Source organism: Papaver somniferum, chromosome 2 (assembly GCF_003573695.1).
Source record: "Papaver somniferum cultivar HN1 chromosome 2, ASM357369v1, whole genome shotgun sequence".
Lineage (NCBI taxonomy): Eukaryota > Viridiplantae > Streptophyta > Magnoliopsida > Ranunculales > Papaveraceae > Papaver > Papaver somniferum.
In genome coordinates, this window is record NC_039359.1 from 99,240,731 (window position 1) to 99,252,015 (window position 11,285).

Here is an 11,285-nt window from a genome sequence, read left to right on the forward strand (position 1 = left end):
CCCAGTAAAAACAATTTAAAATGAAAGTCATATTAGAAATCAAAGATGGCTAAAATTACCAAATTAGAATAGTTTTTACATTTTTTTCGTGGGTAGATTTTTTCATTTCCACTCGGCAGTGAAACTAGCGAGCATGCAAACATTTATCACTGCCGGAAATGGACGAATGAACATACACCTGTCTCCCCTCAAATCTAATGGGTTCCAATCTAAGAAAAAAAAGATAAAAGATAAAATAATATATTTTCCTATCCTATTAAAAAAAAGCAAAAAATTAAGTATGATTAGGAAACAATTAATTACTGTCAACCATACCATTGTTGACCGTCTGTCCCTCTCCAATCTCCATGGAACCCAAACCGAAAACGGAGATTCATAAAGTTAGACGGAGTTGCAACTTACAACTCACATTCCACAGGCTTGTTGAAAGGTAAAGTATCGTTTTTAAAAGGATGAACATCTCACCGAGAAGGCTATTTTAGACATTAAGAAAAATTAGATTTATATCTCTGCAAGGAATTTTACACTCCAAGCTAGAGTCAAAGACACTTAGCACCGGACCGACAGACGGTTTACCAAATTGAAATTGAGAGTGAGAGCAGTTGGGTTGTGTCTTATCACTTGTTGTATACACACCACCCTTCGCTGTCAGGCAGAAGGAATTTCGATTTCTATACTACTTTCTCTGTCTCTCTCTTCTTGTGTTCTTTGTTAATTCAACTTGATTTCTCATCTCTTTTCTGTGTCTATCTCAATTGAATCATGATGGGTTTTTCAGTGAGAAGTTTATAAGATTGAATTTTGAGAAGAGAGGGGTAGAAAATGTCTTACAAAAGTAGAGGAAGTGGAGGAATTGAGTTGCCTTCAAGAAGTTCTGTTTCTAAGAAATGGACTCTTTTTCTTTGTCTTTGCTGTTTTTTAGCTGGAATGTTCTTCACTAACAGGTATTTTTTCTGTAACTTTATCAATTTCTTGAAATGGGTTTCATTTATTATCTTCTTTTTGAAGGTATGTTTGTGGGAAATTTAACTCTTCTGCTTTCCCTACCATATATTTCCATGATTTCTTTTTTTACTTAATTGGCTGTGGAGTGAGGGATTTTGATTTGGTAACAGACTAAATTTTTGTCTTCTTCCTTTCTTCATCTTTTTATGTATCAATTATGGAGTTTCTTCATCTGGATTTGCAGATGTCCGAATACAGTATAGAAATTTCCTTAATCTCTTTTCAGTTATTGTTTCAGACCTCATAGTTTCAATTGATGTCATGTCATAACTATTAACTCTTCACATTTTCTTTGTAAATCTTATGATCTCTTTGTTCCTTTGTTCTTGTCCATTCAAGTTTATCTCAATGCACTGCGTAATTCCCCATTGTGTTATATATCAATACTGTCTTACATTAAAAAGATCAGTTTGATATCGGTTCTGAAATTTAAGCCTTGAACTAACTTGACATGGTTAGTTGGTACAAACTTACATTTTGGGCGCTATTCTTTTCCGTGGGCGCTCAAATGAATTCGGTGAATGTTCATTTCATTTGGCACTACATTCTCACAAAAAATTAGCGCACCCGTTATGTGTAACCTTACATCTACCTGTTTGTATTTCAACCATTAGATATCAGCATAATGCACTAATATTTTTGTGAGAACGTGATACGTTATAAGAAGTTCATTCACCAAAAATATTAGCTTTGAATTAGTATTGATTTGGATGCCACGAAACAAAAAGCGCCAAGTTGTATAAGTGGTGTCAACCTAACCATGTCAAGGGATTCTACCCCTATTTGAATTCACCCCCCCCCCCCCCCCCCCCACACACACACACACACACACACGCACACACGTATATATGATTCCAAGGTGTTGTATACTGCTCACTATAATTTTTAAATAACTGGTTTTATATCATCTTATAAATGACATTGCAATATGTAATAGGATGTGGGATATTCCTGACGGAGATGGAACTACATCGACAGTGAGTACGATGGACACAAAGATTAATCAGGATTCAGATGGTTGCATAACAAAGCTTGTGAGACCCCTTTTTATCTTTGTATTTCACTTTCATCTCACTTTAGATTGTATGATTTAAGGAAGAATGACTTTCAGATCTTAGATTTTTACTGACAAAATAAATCTGGATATTTTTTAGGCTATAGTAACATATTTGGCTTTTGTTTTTTATAGAGGGATTTGAAGCGGGAACCACGGGATAATCTAGGGGAGGACAGTAATGATGCTGTACAGTAAGTTAACCCGTGCGACCATACTTACTTAGCTGGGTTTTAGTGTGCTATAATGCGTTATATTATCTGCTAAGTAATCTGGATATAAAGATTGTCACTGAATATGGGGTGCAGGGCATTGGATAACACGATTTCAAATCTGGAGATGGAAATAGCTGTCGCGAGGGCAACACAAGAGTCTGTACTCAATGGGTCTCCTGTATCAGAAGGTCTGAATGATATCGAATCAACTGGGAAAAGAAAATATTTAATGGTTATCGGAATAAATACTGCTTTTAGTAGCAGAAAAAGGAGAGATTCAGTTCGTGCTACGTGGATGCCATATGGTGTGTATGCGAATACTGGTTTTATTTCTGTTCTTGTTGTTCTGGTAGTTCACTTTCTGAATTTTCTATATGTGGATTTTGTCCTTACTCAAAATGGTATACTAATACATTAGGTGATAAAAGAAAGCGCCTGGAGGAAGAGAAGGGTATCATTATTCGCTTTGTTATTGGCCACAGGTAGGACATTTTGTAGCCTAGATCTTATTAGAGCGCAAGTTTACTTTTTTTTTTCTTAATGCTTCTCCGTTCTAATTACTGCTGTTTAACATTTTCCATAAGGACTCTCTCATGCCTTGGGAGCTTCACGTATATGGATCACATCTTCTGTTTTCGTTTTTCTCCCTTGATGATGAAATTTTCAGTCAGTTTTACTTGCACTTTATCATTCTGATCACAGATACTCTGCGATCATGTCTAAATGAAATTGAACCAATAAGAATATCTTTATTGCTTTAGGAGCTTAGTGCCTTGTAAACTATGTCAGAAGATTTTCCATGCGAGGAGTGGGAGTGGTTAGTTAGAGTTGCTATGGATAAGTGATAACAGTATGCTAAAAGAAAGCTGTGTTTTTCTCAAAGGTGTCATAGATAAACTTCTTACTCAAACATTTAATAAAGGAGTATTCCACAGAGGAAATTCGTCAAACCTAGTTAAAAGTTTGTTTAGAAGCTGAAAATTGTGCAAAATACTGATAGTATCATGGACGAGCCTATATTGGTTGGAAATCTGTGACCACAATACATGGTAATGGTTTGGAGAAATTAAGGGCTGTATACTCGTTTCTTCGCGCAGTTTTAACATTCATTTTCTTTATCGTATCAAAGAATGAGACTTTTTTGTGCCTCACTGCTGCCATCTTTCTTGTTCTATATGAGGGGAGACTGTCGCAAATTTTATAGTTTGTAATTTCAAATTCTTGTTACTTGTGTCATTTCCAGCTCCACTTATGGTGGTATCCTGGACAAAGCTATGGAGGCAGAGGAGAGAAAACATGGGGACTTCCTTAGGCTGGTACTGCTTTATAACTCAGTTTTTTACTCTGATCAATTCTCAATTTGTCTCTTAATTGGCTGTTTTTTGTCCTTTTTTTTTTTTGAAGCATTAATTGGCTGTTTTTGATTCTAATGTATTCTCGGACTAGCTTGTACTTTATAAAAATGTTTCATACTGTTGGTTGACACAGAAAAAATTCTTATACTGATCACCTGTTTTTCATGTTTGATTACTCTGAGCAGGATCATGTTGAAGGGTACCTTGAGTTATCTGCTAAGACGAAAATTTATTTTGCTACTGCTTTTTCTATGTGGGATGCAGAGTTTTACATCAAGGTCGATGATGATGTGCACGTAAATATAGGTATGTTGTTTAGGTGGCTGCCCATTTGCACTTATATTCATACCTGAAGCAATGTTGTTTCAGGATTTTGAGGGTCTCACTGGTGATTTGATCCTAGGGCTGATTTTCTGGTGAGGATAATTGGCACATCATCCTCATTGGAAGTCATAACATCATAAACCTTTGAACCCCCAAAAAACTTAGGCTAGTTATGGCCTGTGTTTAGTTTCAGAAGATTCAAATGAGGTAATATGAGGAGTTCTGAAGTGAGGTTATATACTTTGGCTATCTCCATGAAAACCCTCGATGGATTTTGATATGTTATTGTATAACTATTCCCCTTGATATGGAAAGTCTTTTGTACTCATATTTGTCCTTTTTAGGAAACAAAAGTACTGGGCTGAAAATTTAGTACCCAGTTGTTGACTGCAATTTCTGATTACTAGAAACAAGGAGAACATCCAAATTAAAATTTCAGCAACATTGTTCGAAGTAACATATTGTTTTCGTTCAACGAGAATGTTAAATTTTGTGTAATTCCTTAAAGTTAGAACAATTGAACCGCTGCATCAACCTGTGAACATGCTGATCATCCTGTGTAATTTTTCATCAGTTCGCTGGTTTGTCAATGTGAGGACATTTTCATTTATTAGGGGTGTCAAACATTGGTATTGGTATATAAAACATTTTGGACATATTGTTTGCATACTGTATTTGTCTGTCCACACTAAAGTGGTGTTTATCTACTTGGAAAATGTTGCAGGAACACTTGGAACAACGTTAGCTATGCATCAGTCAAAGAAACGGGTGTACATTGGGTGCATGAAATCCGGCCCGGTCCTCGCACACAAGTAAGATACTGCATCTGACACTTTTAAGTCGTTGAGGAGGTTCACCATAGGAAATGGTTTAAGTAGTTTTTCGTTTTTTACCTTCTGGAAACAGGGGAGTCAGATACCATGAACCTGAGTACTGGAAATTTGGCGAGGAAGGCAACAAATATTTCCGCCATGCTACTGGTCAGTTATATGCAATCTCGAATGGTTTGGCCAGATATATATCCATTAACCGGTAAGTGCCTTCTGTTTTTCTTTGGAAGCTCTTACATTATCAAATCTCTTGTTGGTTCTTCTTATAAAGTAACTTTGATCACCCCAGACACTTGCTACACAAGTACGCAAATGAAGATGTTTCATTGGGAGCTTGGTTTATTGGTTTAGATGTGGAGCACATTGATGATCGCAGGCTCTGTTGTGGTACCCCTCCAGGTAAGACATATCTTCGTTCTCATGAAATTTCGTTAATGCTTTATCATCATTTGCATAAACTGATGGCGCTTGTATACCTGTTTTTCTCTAGATTGTGAGTGGAAGGCTCAAGCAGGCAATCTTTGCGTTGCTTCTTTCGACTGGAGCTGTAGTGGGATTTGTAGATCTCATGACAGGATCAAGGAAGTTCACCGGCGGTGTGGGGAAGGTGAGAATGTTTTATGGAGTTCGACATTCTAAATGTTTATAACCTTTCAAACTCTGAAAGGAATCTTTGCAAAGCAAAATGGCTTGTTAGTGTTTGTTTTATAGGTATATCAGTAAGTATAGCCACGATTAATGTATGTAATATAATAGATTGGAATTACAGAGAGAGTTTCAATGAGAGAAAATGGAAGGTTGTTGTTGCTGTAGAGGGTCTTGTCCATTTTAGCAGAGGAAATAGACCCCTTGAAGACACCGCGAGAGGAAGGAGGAAATGCTTGTTGCTGTAAACAGATCTCAATTCTTTTTAAATTTGTTGAAGCGCCATTTGTAAGTTTCTCTCATGGCTACTGAGTTCATAATAAGTAAATTTCCTTTATGGTAGGTTACGTTCTTCAACATATGCAACAATTGGCAAGGCTATTGTTCCCCTTCTTTCAAAAAATTTCACTCCTTAAAAAAGAAATTGCATTTAATAAAAAAAATGAATAAGAAATTATTGTTTTCATTTTTAAAACGGTAACAAGTATGCCTAAATTCGGAGCCGTTACAGCACTTATTTTACAGTACAGACCTGGTATTTTCTGATCCGTTGCTGGAACCAAAAATGAATTCTAAGATTCCGTATTCATTAAAAACCTTTTCTTTTTAAGTACCAATTTGATACTGTTTTGATGCTTTGGACCCAGAAACTTCCATTAAGAGAGCATACACATCAAACTCATTAATTTTTTTTTTCTTTTTTGACAGACCAAGGAATTCAAGTCCATTACATTGATTGATCATAACAGAGAACACACAGTAAAAGGTCTGGAGACTGGGAGGTTCTTCTCCCCACCAGTGTTGATAGAGAGTAACTGAAACCGCACCTGCTTTGCAAGTGAGTCAGCCAATTTATTACACATATGACCAACTAGGATACAATTTGAAGTGTTTGTTATACATTGAAGTAGAGGTAGATATTGCCAAGGGTCAGACAAGGTTTTGTAGTTGATAACTTCAGTAAGAGCTAACGAAACTTTTAGCTGCTTCAAGGATAGCCGAAGACTGAGCTTGACGTACATGTTGAGTTCATTTTGAGATTTTTATCCCCTTAAGCATCTCTTGTTAGCAGACCAATACTAACTCATATCGATTTTGAGGTATCCGGGTGGAGGTGGTGGTAACTCAGGAATAAATGTAGGTGCCAGAAAACAACGTGTGGAAGAGAAAAAGTTAAGGAGATGAAAGCCAGTGGTATCGAACAAGAACAAAAATGATGTTTTACTTTGAATATTCTGATGGAACAATATTCCATCTTACTATTTATAACCTGAAACTTTTTATCGTCTTCCAGATTTAAGTTTACACGAAAAATTTGACACAAAAATCTCAAAAATCCTAGAAACTTATAAAACTCGAGTAAAATGACAAAATTTTGATACAACAGCCATCGTAAGTTTGGGATTTATCAAAGAAGTACACAGTTCCGATTTGATTCGTCGTAATGGAGCCTGCAGGGCAAGGTATAGTGAAGTACATTTCCTTGTTCATCACAAATTAGTTGCAATTAACTCCGGTAATGTAGTCTTTCTTTATAGCGGTCTTGCACCGTTTGACAAACTTTTGATGCTGCCCCTACACAAATTAAACAAGTACTATTACAGACCCTTTTGGTGATGCAAAATGCTGGGAAATGAATCAAAAAAGTATACAAACACAAAGATTATCAAAGGAGGAAATCAACGAGTCTTTCTTCTTTGGGATACTACCTTCTGCTGTGCTTTTTGACTTTAATGGATTCCTTGAAATTCTTGCAAGAAACAACAATTTTTTGCTCTATAAATGGCAAAAGCAAAAGTTAATTTATGCACTGAAGAAATTCATAAAGAAAACAAAAGGAAAACTATATATTAAAGAAGAAGGCATGGATGGATGAGGAGCGCATATATGGCAGTTAGATTTGAAAGGCGGTGACGTGATATTGGCACGGCTCAATCAAATAACAGAGCCCCATATTTAACCGGACAACTGTTTTCTAATTGAACCGGACCAATATCCCGTTAATCCTATTTCAGATTCACACCCACTTACCCTACACTCGTCACCTCCATCCCGTGTTATTCTCTGCATATTCACCATAAGAAACAAAAAAACATACAGAAGAAAACACAAGTAAGAAGCAAACAAAGATATAAAAACGCCAAATCAGAAAATGAAATGAAAGGTTTATTGTTTGCCAAATAACAATAACATGTTGTTAATCAAACTAAAGCCGGCTTCTTTATATTATGTGGAGAAAGAGAGAAAAAAAAAGATATGCAGCAGGTAGAAGAATGGTAGCTAGGTTTTGGTGGTGGTGAAAGGAGATGAAGAGAGGGAATATATGTATAAATGAAGGGGGCAAGGAGGGGTGTTATGATGATGAGATGGAGAAATGGGCAAGCATTGAATTTTCTCAACGACCCAACAACAAAGGAGTTGCAGTATTTATTTTTAAAGTTAGGGCAGAAGAACAGAACAGACAAGACCAGGCCAGGGAGGGAGAGAGGTAAAAAATGAAAAGCACGCCAACACATTGAATGAAGGGTCTCTCTCTCTCTCTCGTCGTTCGAACTTTGAATTTACTTCGCATTTATATCTCTTGGAAGGATGTTGGTGTGACTCTGGAAATTGTAGAAACTACCCCCTTCTCCTCTCTGTTCTTGTTAGTTTCATACTTTCATGGTTCATCCAGTTAAAGATTTTGATCTTCTCTCGGTCTCTATAAACTTCATTGATTGGCTAGATTTTGATTTTAAGGGTTAATTTATTTGAGGTGTGTTGAGGAATTTGAAACTCAACTACAAACCAAGGCGTGGTTAATTAATTATTGCAGCTCTTACATAGTTTTGTACTTAATAGTATGATGAATAGCTAGTAGTCTAGTACCATTGCGCATATATACGACTGTTGCAGAGCTAATTGCAGCTTATGCATGGGTTTTTTCTCTTGTTGGCACAGTGGCATGCACTGTTTGAGACATGGTTTGGTCGGTCGCACTGTCGCAGCATGAACTATTTTGTAGACGCGGTTCTTTTATTTTATTTTATTTTTGACCGCAATATAGGAAAAGGAAATGTTGTATTTCAAACTGCATTTAATATAAATTTTCCAAACAAAATTTGATTCTTTGCAATGAATATGAAGGTGTCTTTTTTCCTGGCCATAATGGTTTTATCTGTTTCATTAATACTAATGTTTCCTGCACATCTGCCAGTCAGTTATTCTCTTCTCTTTCGCAAAGGGTAAAAAAAGAACTAGTTGCATCTATGATGGTTCATTAGAGTCAATTTTGTAGTAAAAGCCAAAATTTGATTTCTCCTTTTTTACACCTTCTTGATCAATAAAGTAGCATTATGTTATGGTGAGTTTGAAATGGAATAACTAAAGAAACTATCCAAATAAAGTGATACTAATAAATGGAACAAGGATACAAGATGCGGTAACTAATTTGAACAAAACCCTTCATCCAAAAAAATAATTGCGGCTTTTTTTTTTTTGAACAAAACCCTTTACAATAAAACCTCTCCGTAGTGGAAACATCCAAAATTGTTTCTCAAGAACATGAGACGAAGAAAAACAAGGAAGAAGAGATGATTGTATTGCAATATCTTCTATGAATTACAGTATAGGATATTTATATTTACATATGTGTAATAACTCTCCATAACAGAGAACACGATAACTTGGGTAACCTAGAACCTAAAAGGAAGTTTTCCTAACGGCAAACAATTATATGGAAACAATATTATCGCTAATTAAGATAGAGGATATCTTGTGAATATCCTTGATATTCTCTATCAGTATCCTTGATATTCTCCAACACTCCCCCTCAAGTTGGTGCGTAAATATCTATTGAGCCCAACTTGCCTAGTATCTCTTCAAATCTGGGAGCGGAAAGTCCCTTCATTAATATATCAGCTAACTGTTGAGCACACGGAACAAACGGGGTACAGATAACATTATTCTTCAACTTTTCTCTAACAAAATGGCAGTCTACTTCAATATGTTTTGTTCGCTCATGAAAGACGGGATTAGAAGCGATATGCACAACATCTTGATTGTCACAAAACAATTTGGTTGGATGAGACGAAGCGAAACCCAAATCACGTAACAAAGCTCGAAACCAGATAAGTTCACATGTCGTTATCGCCATAGATCGGTATTCAGCTTCCACACTAGACCGTGCGACAACATTCTGTTTCTTGCTCCTCCATGTTACCAAATTTCCGCCAACAAACATACAATATTCAGTAGTGGACTTCCGATCCGCCGGACATCCAGCCCAATCTGCATCTGTGTAAGCGAAAATAGATATAGAACAATTACCAGAGATGGATTTTGTCCATTTTTACGCATCCATATGCCTCTTCCTGGAGATCCTTTCAAGTATTGCAAAATTCGGTTAACCGCATTCATATGATTTATTGTAGGCGCATGCATAAATCTACTTACAAGGCTAACAACATAAGAGATATTCGGTCTTGTAATAGTGAGATATATAAGTTTACCCACCAACCTTTTAAATTGACCACTATCAGAAAGTAACTCACCGTCTGCATCAAGCTTTGCTTGGATATCAATAGTTTTTTTTGATGGTTTTACACCCAAATTTCTTGTTTCTTTCAATAAATCCAATGCATATTTTCTTTGATTTAGGAAAATACCTTTCTTTGAGCGCGCAATTTCTATGCCAAGGAAATATTTCAAAGTTCTTAAATCCTTGATAGCAAACTTAGTGTGTAAGAGAGACTTTAGTTTTGCAATACCAACATAATCGTCACCAGTTATGACTATATCGTTTACATAAATTAAGACAATAGTTGTACCTGACTTACCTCTTTTAACAAATAATGTTGTCTCCGAAGAACTTTCTTTGAAACCATTTTCCTTGAGGACTGAGCTAAGCTTTGCGTACCAAGCTCTAGGCGATTGCTTTAGTCCATATATTGCCTTCTTAAGTTTACACACTGCTCCCACTTTTCCTTCTTCCGGATGACCGGGTGGAATACCATTTTCCATCGGAAAAGTTATTTCTAAAGGGAGATTTGACAAAATATAGTACAATTTCATAAGGCTAACATATCTAACTTGTACAAAGATAAATATTTTTAGTTACCATGATAAATGCAAGTGTGTCTAGAAATTTGCAGATCACTAGCATTTTAAAAGTTCGTGAAATTAAAAAATTCCATAAATACTCGCGGTTATGTGATGCCGATTATTCCCGTGGAGAGGTAAAAGCCTTAGTAAGGTTCTAACAAAAAGTAGCAACATGAAAACATATGAGAGGTAGAAAATTGAAAAATATGAGTTTTTCTTGTCCTTTTAATGTTACCTACATTGGAAGAAGTGGTGGTTTGGTTTTGGTTTGGAAACAATAAATTGATCTCAACGTTATAACTTATAGTTCTAGAGGCATCTATGTTACTACTACTATTATCACATCTTGTTTGTGTACGGTCTTAGAGATGACTTTTAGGTTAGACAATGTGAGCTCTCGGGACCCCCACAGTGACCAAGTTTTTTTTGTTGGTAACTTTAATTCCCTTCTAGGTTCTGAAGATAAAAAGGGAGGTCTTTAATTTGATGATGGTGACTTTAACAATCTTATGAATTTTTATTATGTGTTTGATTTGCATGACCTTCGTTTCTTGGGGTTAAGATTCATAATTGTCTAAAATGCAGATCGTTGCTGCTTTGATTTTTGAAAGACTTGATAGATGTCTCATAAACCATAATGCTAAAATGTTAGTTCCCCAACTTTGTGTTAACAACCTCCATAAAGACTCCTTTGATCACTGACCTGTATGCATTGGTTTTAATTTTGAATGTGGTTGTATGCATATGCCCTTTCACTTTATGGTTATGTTGATTG

General features: G+C 36.0%; 1 protein-coding gene across 2 annotated transcripts; it reads left to right on the forward strand.

The window, feature by feature from the left end:
• Window positions 1–577: 577 nt before the first annotated feature.
• On the forward strand, window positions 578–6,718 carry LOC113348547 (probable beta-1,3-galactosyltransferase 2). 2 transcript variants are annotated; one of them, XM_026592366.1, is made up of 12 exons: window positions 578–944; window positions 1,943–2,039; window positions 2,195–2,253; window positions 2,368–2,579; window positions 2,693–2,756; window positions 3,518–3,590; window positions 3,815–3,935; window positions 4,678–4,765; window positions 4,860–4,985; window positions 5,073–5,182; window positions 5,274–5,390; window positions 6,137–6,718. In XM_026592366.1, the coding sequence occupies exons 1-12, from the start codon at window positions 823–825 to the stop codon at window positions 6,166–6,168; spliced, it is 1,221 nt and encodes a 406-aa protein (XP_026448151.1). In that variant the 5' UTR covers window positions 578–822; the 3' UTR covers window positions 6,169–6,718. The 2 variants fall into 2 exon arrangements, with proteins under 2 accessions (XP_026448151.1, XP_026448150.1); XM_026592365.1 differs by lacking the exon at window positions 6,137–6,718 and having other exon boundaries at window positions 582–944; window positions 5,274–5,780.
• The last annotated feature ends 4,567 nt before the right edge of the window (window positions 6,719–11,285 follow it).

What these genes read in the sequence shown, in the direction of transcription:
- LOC113348547 (XM_026592366.1), top strand. Translation starts at nt 823, where the DNA reads ATGTCTTACAAAAGTAGAGGAAGTGGAGGAATTGAGTTGCCTTCAAGA. An exon ending in GGAATGTTCTTCACTAACAG is followed by an intron (nt 945 to 1,942) that starts GTATTTTTTCTG and finishes AATATGTAATAG; the next exon opens with GATGTGGGATATTCCTGACG. An exon ending in AGATATATATCCATTAACCG is followed by an intron (nt 4,986 to 5,072) that starts GTAAGTGCCTTC and finishes TGATCACCCCAG; the next exon opens with ACACTTGCTACACAAGTACG.